General features: G+C 33.4%; 3 protein-coding genes and 1 non-coding gene across 7 annotated transcripts; all 4 read left to right on the forward strand.

Moving 5' to 3' along the window:
• The first annotated feature begins 4,060 nt into the window (after positions 1-4,060).
• Positions 4,061-8,752, forward strand: LOC141672994 (pentatricopeptide repeat-containing protein At2g02980, chloroplastic). 4 transcript variants are annotated; one of them, XM_074479741.1, is made up of 3 exons: positions 4,061-6,022; positions 6,128-6,335; positions 8,436-8,751. In XM_074479741.1, the coding sequence occupies exon 1, from the start codon at positions 4,177-4,179 to the stop codon at positions 5,977-5,979; it is 1,803 nt and encodes a 600-aa protein (XP_074335842.1). In that variant the 5' UTR covers positions 4,061-4,176; the 3' UTR covers positions 5,980-6,022; positions 6,128-6,335; positions 8,436-8,751. The 4 variants fall into 4 exon arrangements, with proteins under 4 accessions (XP_074335842.1, XP_074335836.1, XP_074335817.1 ...); XM_074479735.1 differs by having other exon boundaries at positions 6,151-6,335; XM_074479716.1 differs by having other exon boundaries at positions 4,062-6,335; positions 8,436-8,752.
• TRNAT-UGU (transfer RNA threonine (anticodon UGU)) lies at positions 6,150-6,221 on the forward strand. Its single transcript has one exon. It is a non-coding gene; the product is annotated as a tRNA-Thr (tRNA).
• Positions 8,753-11,944: 3,192 nt separating the features above from the next.
• On the forward strand, positions 11,945-13,664 carry LOC141673015 (E3 ubiquitin-protein ligase ATL4-like). Its single transcript, XM_074479749.1, has one exon. It carries the CDS (start codon positions 12,402-12,404, stop codon positions 13,494-13,496), a length of 1,095 nt encoding a protein of 364 aa, XP_074335850.1. The 5' UTR covers positions 11,945-12,401; the 3' UTR covers positions 13,497-13,664.
• Positions 13,665-14,460: 796 nt separating this feature from the next.
• On the forward strand, positions 14,461-17,355 carry LOC141673034 (intracellular ribonuclease LX-like). The gene is made up of 4 exons (XM_074479770.1): positions 14,461-16,213; positions 16,328-16,483; positions 16,588-16,786; positions 16,912-17,355. The coding sequence occupies exons 1-4, from the start codon at positions 16,118-16,120 to the stop codon at positions 17,172-17,174; spliced, it is 714 nt and encodes a 237-aa protein (XP_074335871.1). The 5' UTR covers positions 14,461-16,117; the 3' UTR covers positions 17,175-17,355.
• The last annotated feature ends 4,325 nt before the right edge of the window (positions 17,356-21,680 follow it).

Consider the following 21,680-nt stretch of genomic DNA (forward strand, 5'->3'; position numbering starts at 1 on the left):
TTTAGAAAAGAATTTTTGTTTAGTTTTTTGCCTCTAACATAACTCTAGTAAAAATTTGGGTTGGTCAGAAAATCTACTAGTTCATAACTGGGTTATTTAGCGGATACACTAAAAGTTATGTAATTAAAAGAGGCTTATTAACCTTTTGGCCTTAAAGTATATGCGTTTGTACCCATTAACCCCTGAATTCTGCGAGTGTACCCTTTAACCCCCGAGATATGTATTTTCAGACTCTTTAGCCATTTTTACAGTGACAGTAAAAAATCGGAGGGGCGAAAAAGATATTTGACCCTCGAGTTGTACCGTTATAAGGGTTAAGATGTATATTTCTCGTAATTTGAGGGTGAAAAGGTACATCGTAATATACTTCAAGGGCTAACAGCTATTTATCTGGCATAAGGATGATTTTGTACCGCATTCAAACAAGAAATTTCCAGAGCGGCTGCCCCAAGTTGATCATTATAGTATTGTGTCTGTTGTAGTAAATGTTCTTTATAAAATGCTGAAGTTAAGCTGATCTGAAACAATTACACCGATACTAGTAGAACAGTTAAACTGATCTCTGAAATACCACTTACATAATTTTAAAAAGAAGGGATCCTATGAATCTATCCACCACTACTTATTAAGTAAATTAGAACACCAATTAAGTAAATTAGAACATCAAACCGGAGCTACCACCAACTACAAAATCATTCAGAATTCTCAGGTGTCATAAACCTGAAAAAAACTCTGAGTAGAGCCTAGAGGGAAACAATGAATCGTAACACAAACACAAATTCTCTTTTGTTGTTTCTTTGCATGGCTGCGAGTGTAGGTGCAGTTCGTAATCTGAGTAAAACAAGCCCTCCACAGAACCATCACCAAGAAAATGTACACCATCGTGGTTGGATATGGTCATGGTCATGGTTTTGTAGGCCTTTTTACCCATTCCCTCGTAATCCCCCTCCAACGGTTCATCATTATCCACCACACACACCTCCGGTTCATCATTCTCCAGCACAACCTCCGCCACCGCCTCTTTATCATTCTCCATCATGTCCCAAAAAGTTCTCTCCACCTCTTTCAGTCGACAACAAGGCACCATCTTCCTCAGCACCTCAACCATCGTCAGGAGATTTTAATGATCTTGGAAAGTGTGATACGGATTCAGAGGCCAACTTCGTTGGTGATTTGATCAGCTAATTTTTCCGAAGCAGTAATTCTATACGACAGCCTTGTTCCCTGTTTTACTCGCGATTATCGATGAGCCATCCTAGTGATCCTACTATAACAGTCATAAAATATTGTTCCTAGGATCATTATTGTGCAAACATGTAATTACATAATTCAGTAGCTATTGAATCAAGTTTTCTCAATCCAGGAAAAACAAAAGGTGTCATCACTAGAGGTGATGAACAGATTACATGTAGGACACTGTTTCCTCTTAAGACTGTCAATTGAACTGAGACCTACTTGCCTACGATGCCTGCTAGCCTTGATCTGCAAAATACCAGACTCACCCATCACAATCTCTCCAATCAAGTCTTTAAATAGGGATCTCTCGATATCCAAAACCAACCTTGATATTTCCCCATGAAAATTTGTAAAGCTCTCTGAACGGTTCACAACATCTTCCCACAAGATACTTTTCAACCCATCATTCCCTTCCTCTGAGCTGCAAGCCGGTTTCTTGTTCTGAAGCTGTTCAATATCAGAACATAATTCTCTCAGGAGCTTTTGCGCATTGATGGTCTTCCTTGTTACTTTCAGAGGTTTTAAACATGGTTCTGTAGGGTGTGCGAAGGTAGCCAACTTCACACCCAGAACTTCATTAACAGTGTCAAAAAAAAGTTTTCTATGATTTTTTTCATTGTCAGAGTTCAACTGGACAATCTTTCTTGCTCTATAATTTTCCTTGAGTAGATTACTAACTTTGGTTTGTTCCAATACCAAGAATAACTCGAGGTTGATTGGGTATCCTGATTGGTGGAACTGGAAAGCTGTCAAATTCGAGCCAAGGTCTCCGAGGAGAAAACCAGAAGCTAATAATATCTCATATATGTATCTGTCATCAGGGTTGGGGTTCTCACAAAGAGATGCAATATAATCTGTGCGAGCTTCGTCATGACCTGAATTTAGTCTCCTAAGTTTCTGCACCAATTGATTAATGCTTTGTAGTTTCTTCCGATTAATCTTGGATTCAAAACCAGATTCCAGGGTGCTAGATATGTTACTATCAACTGGATGCCACTGCTCTTCTGTTGCAATGTCATTAGATTTCCATACAGAGCTATCTGTAGGTGTAAAATATGACAAGTAAAATTACACGTCGTATGAAGAGAATAACAGACCAATAGATCCCAAACCAATCATTCTCAACATCTCATCCCGTCAAATGACCTCCTGATCTAGACAAACCAAACACAATTAAATTCAAGCGAAATCGTGAACATACTTGTAAGAGTACTCCAATATCCCCGAAGCAGAAAGTGCAATACAAACATATAAGAGTTTAAGAGGCTAAACTCATACAATACAAATACAATCAATTCAAAATCAAAAATAGAGTTTAAGAGTCATGCCAGGAGATTGTTCGTTTGAATGACCATGATTTCACATCACTACGCACTTGTTCAAGCCCAATAGTTTGATCAGGATGAAAGAGGGGATGAGAGGAGACGAAACAGGGGTTATTGAGTTCGTATATATGTTTGTATAAAACATTGTATGTATCGGGCTGTCAAAAGACATGAATAACCCCCTCCGATCTGGGCCTTTTGCTACCCAACTCGGCGCTAGGTTAAAATGACATATTTTGGATACTGGATGGGCGAAAAAGTACGGTTTTAAATTTCAGGGTTTAAGGGGTACACTGGTACAAATATGAAGGTTGAAAATGTCATTAAGCCTAAAATTTATTGCCATGAACTATAGCCTAAGAATTTATTTATGATACCATGCTTATTTATTTTAAATAAATGTCTAATTCCTTTCTATATTTTCCTGATATGCAAATTATAATATTTTTCAATAATAAATGACAGATATTACAATTACAAAATAGAAAAGGATTATTTTCCTATTTTGTCGGGTGTTCTCCATCTTTTACGTCATCATTTGTCCATGTAATAAAGAAGATGGAAGCTATGGGCATAAATGGTGTCTCTGCCGTGTTGCTGACCTCGTAGGCGCATGAAAGTCCAGCAGATCCAGCTCCAACAACGACGACATCTGTGTCAGCGTATGTAATCATATTGTTTTGAGGCTGATGAAAGAGATGGGGTTAATGTTGTAGCCATGGTTGCCATTGGTTATCTGTTCTTTTGGTAGCCTTAACGCGTTTTCATAAATGTGTTTTTTCATCCTCAAAATATCATAAATATATCTTTTAACGCTTATAACGGTACAACTAGGAGGTTAAATATGCTTTTTGCCCCTCCAATTTTTTATTATCAAGATAAAAAGGATTAAAGGATATGAAAATACATACCTTGAGGGTCAAAAAGTACGCTCGCAGAGTTCGGGGGTTTATGGGTATAAATGCATATATTAAGGGTCAAAAGGTTAATAAGTCATTAAAAGATCATACTCCCTCCGTCCCAATTTATATGTCATATTTAATTTTTTGTGGTCAAATTGACTCAATTTTGACTGTAAATTAAATATCAATCTTTCATTATTTTGAAAAACCGAAGAATACGTATTAAAGTAAATTATGTGTACTTTCTAATGACATAATTTTTATAATTTTTTTCGATTATATACTATATGAAATTTTCAGTCAAAATTGGGTCAGTTTAACCGCACAAAGTCAAACATGACAGATAAATTGGGACGGATAGAGCATTTTTTAAAATTTTACTTTGTTCGGTCAATTAAAATTAATAAAATAAAAATACATTAGTAAACTAGATGACTAACAGAACTTTAAAATTTAAATTCTTTTAAATAACAGAATTTTAAAATTTTATGTTACCGTGCTAATGTGCTATAATATTTGCCGCAAGATACGCACTTTAAATAAATCAGGACTCAATAAAAAAAAATTAATCAAATTCGACTCGGTTAAGAAAAAACTCCCCCAAACTAATTAGAAAAAAACTCAATTCGAATATGTTTGTGTCCGGACCTAACCAGAATAACTACTGTATGTTGCAGCTCAAGTGTGTATGCTTGTAGCCAATAATCTTTAGAATGACAACTACATTTCCATTCTCTTATCCAAATATTTACAACAACATTACATCAACAAAACCACACACACATTTAACTAGCCCCTTATCACTCTTGCCTAATTGCACTTCCCTGAATGAATTCAAGCAAATCCAAGCTTATTCCATCAAAACCCACCTCCAAAATGATATCTTTATCCTATCCAAGTTCATTAATTTGTGCACACTTAACCCAAATGCTGCTAAAATGGAATATGCCCACCAACTGTTTGATATAATTTCTGAACCAGATATTATACTTTTTAACTATATGGCTCGTGGGTATGCTCGTTCTGACACTCCACTTGCAGCATTTCTGCTTTTTGTGCGAGTTTTGTGGGTTGGTATTTTTCCCGATTATTACACGTTCCCTTCTCTTTTGAAGGCTTGTGCTAAGGGGAAAGGTTTAGATGAAGGGAAACAATTGCATTGTTTTGCTGTTAAGTATGGGCTTAATGATGATATTTATGTGTGTCCAGCTCTGATAAACATGTATATTGAATGCAATGACATAGGTTCTGGTGGGCTAATTTTCGGTAGGATAGTGGACCCGTGTGTTATTAGTTATAATGCTATTATTAGTGGCTATGTGAGAGCTAGTGAACCGAATAAAGCGTTGTCAATGTTTCGTGAATTGCAAGCTAAAAAGTTGGAGCCTACGTATGTCACAATGCTTGGTGTGCTTTCGTCCTGTGGATTGTTGGGAGCCTTGGACTTGGGGAAATGGGTTCATGGTTATGTTAAGGAACATGGGTTTGATCAGTACGTGAAGGTGAATACTGGACTTATTGATATGTATGCGAAGTGTGGGAGTTTGGATGATGCGGATTCTGTGTTTGAGAGTATGGCTTTTAAAGATACACCAGCTTGGTCAGCGATGATTATGACGTATGCACTTCATGGTCAGGGTGTTAGAGCTATTTCTTTATTCGAGAATATGAGAAAGGCTCGAGTTCAACCAGATGGAATTACGTTTTTGGGTCTTATAAATGCATGCAATCATGCTGGTTGGGTCGAGAAAGGATGGAAATATTTTAACAGTATGAGAGACGAATATGGAATCAATCCCGGTATTAAGCACTATGGATGCCTGTTAGATTTGTTGGGTCGAGCTGGATGCTTAGATGAAGCTTATAAGTTTGTAGAGGAGTTGCCAATTAAGCCCACTCTATTGTTGTGGAGAACATTGTTGGCTGCTTGTAGCAGTCATGGAAATGTAGATATGGCTGAGCGGGTCATTGGTCGAATTTTTGAATTAGATGATTCTCATAGTGGGGATTATGTAATCTTGTCAAACATGTGTGCAAGAGCAGGAAGATTGAAAGATGTAATTCATTTGAGGAAACTAATGAAGGATAAACGTGTTGCGAAGTTGCCTGGATGTAGCATGATAGAAGTGAACAATAGGGTTCATGAATTTTTCTCCGGGGATGGTACGCATGCTGAGCACCGGGAGCTCCATGAGGCACTTGATATGCTTTTTGAAAAGTTGAAGTTGGTGGGATATGTTCCTGAAACGTCTCTTGTACATTATGCAGATATGAACGAAGAGGAGAAAGAAATTGCTCTCAGATATCATAGCGAAAAGCTAGCTATTGCATTTGGGCTGATAAACACTCCTCCTGGGACAGCAATACGTGTTGTGAAGAACATTAGGGTCTGTAGAGATTGTCATTCTGCTGCTAAACTTATATCGCTAATCTCTGGTAGAAAAATAATTCTTAGAGATGTACAAAGGTTTCATCATTTCAATAGTGGAAAATGCTCGTGTGGGGATTACTGGTAGTAAAAACGGAAAAGGAGTTGGAAGTATTTGTAACATTGGAGAGGTGAGCATGGCATGCCTTTTCTTTTGGTATTGTATTACATTCTCATTACAGGTTATATATATATATTATAAATACCCTTTTAGTAACAATTTGATTAGTATTTAGTGTTTACAATGTACACAACTCAGCCCTTATAGCTCAGTGTTTGAGCGCCAGTCTTGTAAACTGGAGGTCCGTAGTTCGATCCTGCGTGAGGGCATTTATTGTTCATGATGTTTTTCGCAATGTCTGGGCAACCCTGCGTGAGGGCATTTATTGTTCATGATGTTTTTCGCAATGTCTGGGCAACTCAACATCTTAACCTCTTCATTTGGTATGTACATCTTACCCTGTTTTCTTTGGTATGTTATCTTTAATATTGATCTTTACTTTAGAGTCTATCAGTATGGGAATGAAATTCTGCAGACACATTCCTTTCTTTAGAACAATCTGGTTAACATTCAATTTTATCTACATGTGCTTTCTTGATTTTCATTCTGTCTTCTAATTTCAGATTTCGTCTAGAATCGTGGGAATCAGATTATACTTAAAAATTTACTTTCAGTTCTTTCTTAAATATTGGTACCAACTATGACTGATTGAGAGTAACATCATTGGGAAATCGTTAAACCTTGGATTTCTTAACTTTTACATCTAGTAATCCCAGAAACTGGATTCTATTTAATAAGACAAGAAGTTTACATTTTAGATATAGAACTGAGAATTACTTGTTGTGGCTTTGAGAATTGAGGTTAAATACCATTCTCTATCAATTCGTGTTGTCCGTCTACAATAACAATCTTGTATATGCAATTCAAAGACATATCATGTAACTGGACTACCATCTCTATTACGAGGTGATAGCATCCTATCTCATAAACTTGCTATCGCGCTATCATGTGAATAAAATTGAAGAACAATAAGCTAGGGATTGGTTTAGTTAGTCCATCTTTGTTGAAACAAAGTGTTCCAGTTATTTTAGTGTAATTTTTAAGCTCACCTAATTCTGGCATCTCTCGTCTAGTGATCTGTACACAGTACACAGATAGTAGACTTGTTCTAATCAGCAATCAGTTGGATTGATGACCACAGCTTCATATCAGTAACATAGTATGCCTCAAGATGACAGATTTGATCATTTATTCTGACAATTAATCAGGTATAGGGGTCTAACTGAGTCCAACTATCTGTAAGCTTTAAACCTACTCGATTTCGACCCATGAAATACTGGGCTAGTGATGCTTGTGAATCTCGTCAAACTATCATATCTCATTATTTGTTAAATAATAAATTCAGCTTTCTTATTATAGATTCAGAATGAATTTCTATTTGTTATGCTTCATATAAACGAGTTTGAGTTTCTGTTATGTTAAATAAGATATATTTTATTTTTTGCTGAATAGGTTTATTAAGATGTCTGATTATTTCGAGATTTTGAGCTCAGACAATATTGAGGCTTATTGAGATAATTTCCGAAATCAAATTTTTTGATTGGATTGAGCTTGACATTCAAACATGTAGTAGACAGAGTTCAAATGTGCAAATCTTCATTTTAGGCTTATTCGAGTTGTTTACTGTTGAACCTTGAATCCCTGATACATGAATATTTTTTGGTATCAAAATATATCGTTCATTTATCGATAACAAAAAAACTCGCTCATTCTAGTTGTACTTGTACCAAACTATCTGATATATTTACTTGTACCAAACTATATGATATATTCATTTGTCGAGATTACTGGGCTATTCAGAGTTCACCTCCTCCTCAAAGCCAGAGGTATATTTATAATCTTTTCTAAAACAGAGGGCTATATGTACAGACAAGCATGATACTGTATCTTACAAAATAAATAAATTAATAGTTGAGCTTTAGAGATGAGTGGACAAGTTAGAAAATTCTTAATCAAATTCCTAAGAAGTTTCTTTAAATTTAGAGGTGTTGTGTACTGTGTAGCTCCAAGTGTTTCAAAAGCTTGATTATTGAATGGAAAACAAAGTAAATGTGTATATCACCAAACAGTTAATTTAAATATTTACTTCGAATAGAATGTGATTAGTCTTTTATATGTTTATAGAGGGCAAAGTCAAGAATTATTAGACCAAGTGAATCCTGTCACTGCTATTACCAAGTATTTTATATGCTTCAACGTACATTCTAATAGCAACTTCAGGGAAACATTTATAAGTTATTAATAAACTAGAAATGACAGATATTTTTAATTTCCAACTAATTTTATAAAATATTCGAACTTTTCACACACTAAGATAACGACTGAAGAAAAATATGCTGCTAAGTAATTAATAATTACGTAGTTAAATTCCTATGAATTGACCGCAAAAAAAGTTAAATTCTCCTCTCAGAAGGAGAATTAATGATTATGTTTGTTGAACAATCAGAGTTTGTCGTTTAAATGTGGTTTACCCTGATTTGCAGGTTATTAAGTGAGTCCGTAGAGTTTATCACTGCGCACCGAAAAATAGCGAACGCGGATTTTTTTGGGATTAAAAAAAATGATGAAAGGAGTATTAAAAACCTAAACACGGAGCCCCGAAATTCACCAACTCCACCACCTCGAAGAGGTACTTAGTCGTCTTTCTGTTAAACATAGCCGAGATTTATTGAATTGGGCTTCCTGGTTTTCAGTTTTCTAGCAATTCATTTTGTTTTCGTTAAGCAGTGCAATTATTTGCATCATTTGTTTGATTGTGTAGTTGTTTTCCTAATTACTTACTTTACTACACCCAGTGTTCTAAAAGTCAATGATTAATCGGCGATTAATCGTTATTTATAGGCTATTTATAGGAAATTGAACTGATTAAGCGACAGTGTTTAAAAAATCGATGATTAATAGACAATTAATCGCTATTTATAGGAAATTGAACTGATTAAGCGAAAATCGGATTAAAAATCGTTTTTTACAAAACACTGTCAAAAATCGGGAAAATCATATTAATCAGTCAAAAATCGGGTTAATTTGTGAAAAATCGGTCTCATTAGTAAAAATTTGAAATATATTACAAAAATAAAATTTTATAAAAAAATTAAGGAAAATAGTAATTTGGCATACAGATTTACTATTTTAAATGATTAAATAATAAACTTTCTTAATTTTTCATCTCAAATTAATCTCAATTCATAAATTAGATCTTAAGGATTATATTTACTTTAGTAATATTTTATATTTTAAATTTATTTGTAAGAAATTATAAAAATTATATATGTATAATTAAAATAGTAAAATATTACATATTTTATTATTTACAAATGAAAACAATATTAACTTAGTTCTGTTTTATGACATGATTAATCATTCCGATTAATTCCTGATTACCCGATTAATCACTTGACAGTACTTCACCTGTTAAGTGTGATTCATGCTTTTTAGTTTTTACAACACGGACTACACATAAAGGACCGCATATATTTTTATTTTATTTTTTTATTTTTTTTGAAAAACAAAGAAATTTTATTGATTATAAATCATTTGCCAGTACACTTGAAACCTTAATAGGAATAGAAGTCCTATCGAAAACTCGATCTGGAAATGAATAAGACAAGCGTGCTAACTCGTGCGCCGCCTTATTAGCAGATCGTTTTACAAAAAACAGCGAAACTGTGTTGAGCTCCTTTAGCAAACTTCGACAATCAGTAATAACCTGCCCAAACGGAGAATGAAGCGGAGTATCACTGTGAATGGCTTGAACGACCGATAAACAGTCAGACTCCACTATAACCTTACTCCAGCTTGCATCCTTGATCCAGCTTAAAGCTTCTTTGACAACCATAACCTCTGCCATATTAGCTGAAATTAACCCCAAATTGTACCGTGTCCTAGCTTGCAACACCTGGCATGTGCTATCTCGATTCACTATCCCTATGCCTGAAGCATTTTGCTCCGCAAACGTTGCTGCGTCGACTGATATCTTCATAAAATCCGACTGTGGTGCCACCCAAATTTCTTTCCCATCACCCTCGACAAAGTAAGGATATTGAGAAATCGATTTTTGTTTTTGAGCTTGGATCCATTGTAGAAGATACTGCTTAGCCCTTGCAATTACAACATTTACTCGCGTATAACTATTGTTCCAGACCAAATCATTTCTTGCCTTCCAAATCGACCAACACATAGTTGCTACCTCTGCCCTCTTGTCTTGATCACATATCTGTAAAACTCTCTCCCACCCCTGCTGCAAACTCTCATAATTACTACTCAGAATCTGAGGGAGAACGAGATGCCAACATTGAACCGCTAGAGCACAATGACAAAATATATGCTCAATAGACTCCACTCCCAGACGACACATTTTGCATATAGGGTCTACCTGAACATGTTTCTGTAAAAGAGATGACATAGAAGGTAAGCAGCTTGACAAAGAACGCCACATTAAATTTAGAACCTTTTGGGGAGCCTTGATTCTCCAAGTCTTACGCCACATACTATTTTGATCATCTGGCCTCCAAACATTTTTTTGAGCTTGTAAGAGACGGTAAGCACTACGGACTGTGTACTTACCAGATGCTTCCTTACCCCAGTAGACTGAATCATCCTCCAGAGTGTCACTCAAAACAATACGGCGAATACATTGTTGGTCTCTTGTATTAAACATATCACCCAAAATTTCCTCATCCCATCCACGATAGTCTGCAGCCATGATAGCACTAACCTTATGATTTATTAAGCCTTCAGCATTTGACGTGATGAAAGGGTTGTTATCATCCAACAACCAAGGTTGTCCCACGATGTTAACCAAGTTACCAGACCTAGTCTTCCATCGCATTCCCGCAGAAATAACCTGCTTAGCTTCCCAGACACTACACCAAACGAAACTGGAATTGCTACTAGTCGAGGCCTCCATGAAAGAGCAATTTGGAAAGTACCGAGCTTTGTATATTCTGCTAACTAGGCTGTTAGGATTCGTAATAAACCTCCAAGCTTGTTTTCCCAACATTGCGAGATTAAAATCCCTGAAATCTCGAAACCCCATGCCTCCTCCAGATTTGTGCCGACTCAACCTGTCATAACTCATCCAATGAATACTCTTACTTGCATTTCTCTTCGTGTTCCACCAGAAACGAGCAATATTCCTTTCTATATCTTTTGTGATGTCCAGAGGGAGTAAAAATACAGACATTGCATAAGTTGGCAAAGCTTGTATCACTGACTTCACCAAAGTCTCCTTCCCGCCTTGATTGATAATCTTTCCATCCCAATTTTGAGTTCTTCTTTTTACTTTCTCCTTTAAATAACCAAGAGTAGCTATCTTACTGCGCTTCATCATATTCGGTAAACCCAAATACAAACAGTTTTCATTCGCCTCCTCCATATGAAGAATAGAACAAATCTGATGCTTCTCAGAAATGCAGGTGTTTGTACTGAAAAAAATTGAAGATTTAGACCTGTTAACTTGCTGTCCCGAGGCCATCTCAAACTTTTCTAAAATTTCTAGCATACAGTACACTTCCCTCTCCCCTGCCTTACAATATAAATACGAATCATCCGCAAACAACATATGATTAATAGATGGAGCTCTTTTGCAGATTTTTACACCCTTGATCAGCTTATGCCTCTCATAATCATTAAGCATTGCAGAAAGCCCCTCTGCACAAAGAATAAAAAGATACGGAGTCCAAATGGAAAGGAACATTTGTGAATAGCCCTAAAATTTTACAAATTTTACCACACCCAATTTTTTTTCCTGTAAATACTAATGGAAGGATTAATTTTATTTGTACTACCTCCTTAAATTCAACACACTTATCATCATCAACCAACCAAACCAAGAAATATGCATTTAGTTTTAATTTTGGAAAGTATAGAATGCACAAATTCAATTAAATTTTGTAAAACATCAAGAATGCACAAATTCAATTAAATTTGTATCCATATTAAATATCTGAAACCTTTAAAACTTGTTAAATCTAAGATGAATACACAAAATCTGAATTGAATACCGGAGATATATAAGCACATGTACAAATAAAGATAATGATGGAAATGTGGTAGTAGAGATTAGAATTAGCAAAGAAAGAAAGTTTTGGATCCAAATCAAACAAACACAGCTTCATCACCCAACACTCCAATAGCATTTATCATCTCCATACCAGTTACCTGACTCCTCTCATAAATTCGCTTTAGCCCCCTTGTCTCTTTCCCTACTACGCCCTAAATATAAACATACAAACAATAAATTTCAATAAATCTCAATTAATAATTTTTGCCCGAACCTCCAAAACAACCAAGACTGAAACTAAGAACTACTACTAGTTCAAAAGTTTCTGATTTTTCCAAAACGAGTTGGATTTTAGCTTGACTATTCTCTTTTCTCTTCCTAGTTCTGCAACTGCTTGCAACATTATATAGTCTTCTTCTTAATACCATAATAAACCTCAAAGATATATATGCACACAGTAAATGTTTCCATCTTCCAACTCCCACCAACTTTTATTTACTCTCATGACCTGAACCTTGAACAAACCCTAGTTATCTCCATCTTTTACAAAATGGCAAGGCTCCTCACAGCTGACATTCTTAACCAACCACCACCTCCTCCTCCTCCGGATCTCATCTACAACACCGGTATCATCAACCAGTTCCCCGCCTCCTCACCGCCCTCGTCTTCTTCTTCATCTTCCTCCTCATCAATAGTAATAGTCATAATTATTATAACTTCAGCTATCATAATTTCAGCTTCTATTTATCTCATTCTTCGGTATCTCTCGCGACGCTTTCATCGTTCATTTTCTGACGTCATTATTCCATCTAACGGCAACTTCTGCACCGAGAACGAGCTGATTATAATTAATGACACACTGCCTTTATTTACGTTTAGTTCTGTTAAGGGAAATATTGTTAGCGGAGACTGTGCAGTTTGTTTGTCGAAATTCGAGGCACAAGATCAACTCAGATTACTTCCGTTGTGTTGTCACGCATTTCATGTTGCGTGCATTGACACGTGGCTGACTTCGAATCAAACATGTCCGTTGTGCAGGTCCACTATACATCCGACAGAATCCGATGTTTTGGACAAAATACTTAACACTGTCTCGAATGATAATGTCGGTAATAGTTTTCGAATAGAAATTGGAAATATTAGTCGAAGAACTGATTCCATTTCTAATGACAATAGGAGATCCTATTCCATTGGCTCTTTCGACTACATTGTTGATGATGCAGGTTACGAGGTCTCGAGAGCATCGACTCATAGGAGAGAGCCTTCAGAAGCTACGTCGAATGTCGATAAGGACTCGGTTGGAGCTCCTGTAATGCCTCCAGGAGAAAGCTTGGCAGCAGAAGTTGCTGGTGGTCGGAACAGCTGGCTGAGAGACTATGTTGATCGAATTGCATCGATTTCTTCGAGATCGATACGGAGCTCTGGAAGGTTTTTGTCCGGTAGTAGTCGTCGTAGTGAGCCTGTGTTGGCTGTCGGAGATTTAGAATCTAGTAGAGTTGGGGAGGAGATTAGTGAGTTGTTTCGGTGGCTTTCGGGGGTATGAATAGTAAATTTACTTTTACAGTAAAGGTAGATTTGTAATTTTATACATTTTTTACTGCTAAAAAAATATGTGTAATTTTTCTGCTACACATATTTTCGACATCTCAACTATGTAAATATAAATTTTCACTTTTTTGATAAATTTAATCAAGATAGTATGTATATTTAATTACAGTTGTAACCACTTACATAGGAGTTTATGGTAATGAGTTGTTGGAAGTAGATAAACTGCACAAAGAATGTGAAAGTAATGATAGATGAATAAGTTGAAAAAAAAGAAAATTGTGTTGCAGAAGGGGGTGCCTTTTTTTTAATTTTATCACATGAATGGTTAGTTGCATTTGGAATTTTGGCCCACGAAAGAGGAAATCTTGTTTATTATACAACTGTAAACTCTCAGTTCTGATGTTTTCTAGATAATTCTTGAACAGATTCTAGACATAAACTGTTGAACAGATAATCCATTCTAGCATAAACTGTTCTGGCTTTGAACACATTGTTTAAGGATAATACAAAACAATTAAAGAGATTGAGATAGAAATCGATCTTCATTAGTCATTGTGATATAATGTCTCTCAGTTCTACCAGCTACAGGAAATCCGGATTTTTTTACTTCATTCGACAGGTAAGTGTTGTTTGTACAGAACCAGATTTGCATCATTACCTTAGGTTTTCTTGTTTATAACTTCACCTGTGTCTTACTTACTGTGTTGATGCTTCTGTTATATATATGAAGTAGCTGGGATTTTTGTTCAGCACCGATCAATACTACGGCTACAAAAGGGAGGAATCTGCAGCTGAATCTGTTACTGGTGAACTCCAGCCTTATTATAGGATGGCTTTTGAAATGCCTCTGAATATCCGGTAACACAAATCTAAGGTACAACATTGTGTGAAGTTATCCTTTAATTTTACATGTTTCACGCTTCAGCCATTTGATACAGTCTTCTTCAGCTACGTAACTGATTTAACTTCTCTGCAACAGTTGAATGTTACACTACTGCAACAAGTATGAACTTTAATTAGTTAGTTTCTTTGTTTATATGCTTTTGCATTCTATGTTTTGAATGATTAAGTTTGTGCCACTGAATTTCAAGAAGCAACATGCACACCGGCACTTGAGGTGCTTCGATCTCTCGAGAAAACAAGTCAATAGATATTAACGTAGTATACAGAGTGAAATCCGAATAGAGTAGGTTGTATAATCTAGTATGCTGGACATGACACTTTTATACATATGTTTCTAAATCCTTCGTTGTGTGAGTCCTTGTATATGCAAATATAATGTAACATGGATCTAATGAGCTGAACGCAAAAGATTTGACCATCGTTGTCCTTCCAAGTGCCAAGCATCAACGAATTTTCGATATGGTCTTGTCGATGTAAACAACATTGCACACGTTCAGAGTCTGTTCCTGACCAACATTACAATTTTCAATCCGATTTTAGCTCAAAGAGAGAGTAAAGCTCCCCCAGATATTAGCATCAATCTGAAAACTTCAGGTTAACAAAGGATAGTATCTTATATTCCTTTACCTCCATTTTGACAGGGTGGTAAATTAGAGTTGTTGTGTTGTGGTAGCAATGTATTTGTGTATATGCAACTATTTTAGTTTGATCTCACTCAGTCACTCTGTTAGAGCTAAGTAGCATCATCGTTTTCTGAAGTTACGGAGAAGTTAGAAAAGAGCAACAACAATTAGAGAAAGTTGATCCTTTGTGATCTTGTTAAGATGATCAAACCAAATGGGAAATTCATAGCATTGATAGCATAACAATGATATTGGGTTCAGTCTCGTGGTGTAAGACAAATGATATATCTGGACAGATTCAACTCAGAATAGGTACAAACCGTTGTATTCTTTTTTGAAACTGAACAAGATGAATTTCACCAGATATCTAGATATCTGTCTAAACTTCAGCATCAAGTTCTACTGAATGTCCCAAACTACCATCAAATCCGCAACCTTCTAGGCTATTACTAATCTGCCAGATGCGCACCTCTTTCCCCAACTTACGGTTAGTCTTCAACATGTCAGTACGGTATTCGAATTCTGATTTTTCTCAGAAAAAAGGTACATGTCCTAATTATGTCTCATCATCCATCAACTGCTTAGATTTACCAAATGAAGATTGTTAAAGCTTTTCACTGTTTACATAAAAGAGATCTTTCAAGTTGGATGTTGGCACACTCATAAGAATAGGAATCCTCCTCATACTTGCGTTAGGAAGATGGAAAAATGAATAAATAAACCAAAACTTGGCTCCAAAACTTGAAGTTTGGCAGCCATGATTAGTGGTCAAGATTTATGCTTCATCCAACCTGTTGAGGCTTATGCCTTGTAAAGATTTAGACCATCCTTCACGCCATATAAGACTTCGCCTTGCAAGCTACTACAACAATTATTTTTCAAATTCCACCATAATAACTACTTCAAATCCTTGTAATCAACTAATATAGACATATTAACATATTATAACTCTTGTACATGCTGGTGCCTAAATATTTTGCCTATAAATAAAGCTGTGTCAGATTGGAGTCCATATGTTGTACCTTTTTACCTTTTTTCCCCATATAAAAGTATCTTACTAAGCTCAAAAGAGAAATAGCACAATTTAAAGATGAATCTCTCAATATTGATTATGAGTCTGGCCATACAATGCCTAATAGTTGCCTGTGTTTCAAGAGAGTTCGATTTCTATTACTTTGTTCAACAGGTAATCTGAAAAGCAGAGCTTCATTTATCATGCATTATTGTATATGACCTGCGATGTGGGTTAATTATCTACTTTGCTTCCTGATTGCCTGAAAATTTGTGTACACGTATGCAGTGGCCGGCCTCGTACTGTGATACGAAGCGAAGTTGCTGCTACCCGAAAACAGGGAAGCCAGCAGAAGACTTTAGCATTCATGGGCTATGGCCAAACTACAAAGATGGCACCTATCCTGCCAACTGTGACTCTGCCAACTTGTTTAACGATTCTGAGGTATCCACTCTAGTCCCCAATGTTCCTGGCCGCATTTTATTTTTACATAATACGGAATTATGATTCATGGTTTCCTTCTTAACCAATTACCAATGTGAGTACAGATTACAGATCTTGAAAGTAGACTAGAAAAGGAGTGGCCATCACTAGCATGTCCAAGCAGTGATGGCATGAGGTTCTGGGGACACGAATGGGATAAACATGGCACTTGTTCCCAGTCATTTCTCGATCAACATTCTTATTTCAAAGCTGCTCTCAACCTCAAAAACAAAGCTAATCTCCTCCAAGCCTTAGACAAAGCAGGTACAGATACTTCATAAGTCACCACCTGCATTTCACTGTACTCTTTGTTAACATCATGTAAAATCGTATCATATTAAAAATCGAAAGAGGAGGAAATTTTGAAGTATAAAGCTTTTTTATCACAGGAATCAAACCAGCAGACGGGAAATATTACAGCTTAGAAAGCATCAAAGACGCGATTAAAGAAGCGACGGGGTACATTCCATACATTGACTGTAATGTGGATGCTTCAAGAAAGTACCACCAGCTCTACCAAGTGTACATGTGCGTTGAAGCATCTGGTTCAGAGTTCATCAACTGTCCTGTTTTCCCTCATGGAAGATCATGCACTTCTCAGATTGAATTCCCTTCTTTCTCTCATATCAAGTCTTCACATCAAGAACTTTGATTACATACACTAATTCATAATAATGTATAAATCGGATTTGAAACTGGGAGTAAGAAATATGTGTTGTTTTTTCTCATTCTACAAGCAAGGGTATTAGATTGTGACAGCTAACAAATGTACGAATCATCGAACAAAAATTACTGTACTCTGATCATTAAAAAACTAGAAAATTCATTCAAAATTAGATGTCAAGTTGGGGTGAGAACATCCAAATTTCATATTTCTTTTGATCAAATAAAAATTTCATGCACAGGGTTGCCCCTCACTATTTTAATTTTAATATGCCTATATTCGGATCGTTTTAACAGTTTTATTATTTAAATTATACTAGTTCATAACCCATGCTAAGCACGGGGCAGAGTTAATTTATTTAAATAATTTTTAAAAATCATAATAATATAAGTGACATGTCAAAATTTCTAATTTTTACTCCGAAAATCAAACCCTTACGTAGGATACTTGTGTTATGATTATAATAAAAGATTATAATTATTATACGATTTCAAAATATTTATTATTTTATTAAAATATACTAATGAGTCATACGATAAATATGATTACTGAGTTAAAATTAATATAAGAAATATAATTAAAAAACCGGGAAAATAGTACATATAATATTTTAAGTCACATAGAAGTAACATAATAATAAAAAATATACACTTAGAATTATAATAAAATTCGAAAAGGGGTGAAACCAAAAATTAATAAAACAAAAAACGTATAATATATTAAATTAGTAATACACAAGAGAATGAGAAACACAACGGTTAAAGATAAAAGGTTGAAACAAAAATAAAACTAAACTTAATGGAATTATAAGACATGTAAAAGTATAAGGAAGTAAAAATAAGACTAAATTTAATAGAATCATAAGACACGTACAAGTATACGATGATAACAGGACCCATAATAATATAGTATAGATAACTTATAATTCTACTTCTTTATATCTTTTAATTCTACTAAAAGTTTTAGTTACACCATTTATTCGTGTATGAATATCTTATACTTCTACATGTATTATGTTCTATTAAGTTTGATTTTTTTTGTATTAAGTTTGATTTTTTTTTTGTTATCGTATACTTCTACTACATGTCTTATGATTCTATTAAATTTAGTCTTATTTTTGCTTCCTTATACTTTTACATGTCTTATAATTTTATTAAGTTTAGTTGGGTCATCTTAACCACAGCCCTTAGGGCTGTTGATAAAAACATAATTTTCAACACTTACAAATTCTGATTTGTGCTCATATTATATATGCAGGGCAGTTAAATTTATGAAAATAAGAGTAAATTTTGATATAAAATACACATGCATTTAATGCTTAAACATAGCCCCTAAGGGCTGTGGTTAACATTTTCTAAAAGGTTTATTAACACCTTCCTAAAAACTTGGTTAACACATTTAGTTCGTTAACACCTTCCTAAAAAGTTAGTACAATATAATTTATTTAAAAATATTGGATCATGTATCTAATATAACTACAAATTCTATAAAATTATTATTCAAATTTAATTATTAATCACACTCAACTTCTTTCTTTCTGTTATTAACTTTGGTAATTCAAATTATAAACATAACAAAATAATTAATAAATCAAGATTTTTTTAAAGCAATACTAAAAAAAACTAATACCAAATCTTTCATGTACACCGGTGCTATTCAAGACTACTACGACCTAACTATTTAAATTTTGAATCCTTCAATAATATAATACATACAAAATAATACGTAAATATTTTAACTTCATTAATCTCAATAATATACTCCCTCTATCCCAATCATTTCTATACACTTTCTTTTTTTGGATAAGTCATCCAATTCTTTACATTTCAAAACTTACCAAAAATAGTTAATGGATCCGGCCACTTTCCCACTTTTTCTCCCTTTCACACTACTTTTATTTCACTATCTCCCTTTTATATATTAAAAATTAATGGGTCTCACCACTTCACTCATTTATTTTTCTCCTTTACACTACTTATGCACGGGATATCTTATAAATATTTTATATGAACTTTTAAATTAAATTAAATTTATTTATTTTTTTGGAAAAATTATAAAATGACATTTCTAACTCTAGTTAGTTGCTAAAACTTATTTTATTAACATTAATTTTTTTTCACTTTTATTATTTTTTGCTTAAAATTTCATATTTTTCTAATTTTAAAATTATTAAATTTATACATATTCTCTTAATAAATTTATTATACTACATACAATTAAATTTTTATTTTTGTTCTTTACTCTAATTATGTATATGATCTAATATAATATTAAGATAATAATAGAAAATATGAGAATTATAAATATCATAAATAAGTTGATAATATTTTTTTTATTAGTATTAATTTAGATTTATTTACTTTACTTGCTTTACTCATGAAATTTATGTTTTTTTTGTAATCTTTAATTAAATAAACTTTTCTATTTTTCACTCTATAATTTGCAGATGGTAAATATTACAAATTTCAATTTACTTTGTCTACTTTTTTATATTAAAAAGTTTTTATTAAAGAATTTATAGGTGAAATTTGGTATAACGTCCAATTAATCGTTTATAGACTATGTCTACTATCATTATCGTTATTAGTTTCTTTTTAAATTTTTATTAGATTATAGTGTTTATTATGATTTTTATATTATTTTTTTCCGTTTATAAGTATTAGGAATTTTGTTAGCAAATCTAGTACGTTATATTGTGTTTTTGGTGGCTTGTTTGTTTTGCACTGAACAAAGAAGACTCTACTAATAGAGTAATAGAGAGTAATTCACAATTTTAACCTTGACAAATTTATTTTATTAACACTATTTTTTTTTATTTTAGTTGTATTTTTTTTTTGCATAAAACTCCATATTTTTATAATTTTAAAATTATTAAATATATACATATTCACTTAATAAATATATTATATCATATACAAATAATTTTCTTATGGTTGTTTTTACTCATAATACAATATTAAGATAATGATAGAAAATATGAGAATTTATAATTATCATAAATAAGTTGATGATATTATTTTTATTAGTATTAATTTGGATTTATTTATTGTACTTGCTTTACTCATTAAAATTTAGGTTTTTCTGTAATTTTTGATTAAATGTTTTTTTATTTTTCACTCTATAAATTTTTCACATGGTGAATATTGTGAATTACAATTTACTTTATATATTTTTTATATTGAAAACTTTTTAATAAAAAATTTATAGGTGAAATTTGGTGTGACATCTGTTTACTATTGTTATTAGCTTTTTTCAAAAAAATTATTATAGTTTAGTGTGATTTTTATATTTTTTTTCTTTTTCCGTTTGTCAGTAATGTATTAGGACCTTTATATTATTTTTTTGCTAGCTGTTATTTGTTTTGCACTAAACAATGGAGACTCTACTAATACAACTAATAGAGAGTGATTTACAATCTAATTTACAATCTTAACCTCGACGATCATAGCACCGTACCACCTAAACTCCCTTAGACCAATTATATATAGGATATAATTTCTTAGCCTCCGTGCGAAACCAAAGGTAAAGAATTGGCCGGGACGGAGGGAGTAACAATTATTTTTATAATTTATTTTTATAAAGTAATAAAATTATAAAATTATAAATGTTATAATCAGTCCGTACATTACACAGATTATAAAATTTTAATTTATTTAAAAATATTAAATTATGAATTTATTATACTACAATCCAACTTGATTTTAAGAAAAGCATCACAGGTGTACTATTTAAAAATAAATAAATTATTATAAGCTATTTCTTTATATTATTATAAGTAAAACATGGTTTCATTTGATCGGTTATTTAACACCTTCCTAAAGAGTTCGTTAACACCTTCCTAAAAAGTTCGTACAAATATAATTTATTTAAAAATATTGGATCATTATCTAATATAATTACAAACTCTATGAAATTATTATCCAAATTTAAGTATTAATCACACTCAACTTCTTTTTTACCTCTTTTTAGGGAACCAAACACTTCTGTTATTAACTTTGGTAATTCAAATTATAAACATAACAAAATAATTAATAAATCAAGATATTTTTAAAGCAATACTAAAAAAAACTAATACCAAATCTTCCATGTACACCGCTGCTATTCAAGACTACTACGACCTAACTATTTAAATTTTTAATCCTTCAATAATATAATATATATAAAATAATACGTAAATATTTTAACTTCATTAATCTCAATAATATATACTCCCTCTATCCCAATCATTTATTTACACTTTTCTTTTTAGGATGTCTCATCCAATTCTTTACATTTTAAAACTTACCATTAATGGGTCCCGCCACTTTCCCATTTTTCTCCCTTTTCACACTACTTTTATTTCACTATCTCCCTTTTATATATTAAAAATTAATGGGTCTCACCACTTCACTCATTTTTCTTTCTCTTTTACACTACTTTATACATATTTCTTACCCTCCGTGCCGAAATAAACGTAAAGAATTGGGCGGGACGAGGGAGTAACAATTATTTTTT

This window comes from Apium graveolens, chromosome 1, assembly GCF_009905375.1.
Source record: "Apium graveolens cultivar Ventura chromosome 1, ASM990537v1, whole genome shotgun sequence".
Classification (NCBI taxonomy): Eukaryota; Viridiplantae; Streptophyta; class Magnoliopsida; order Apiales; family Apiaceae; genus Apium; species Apium graveolens.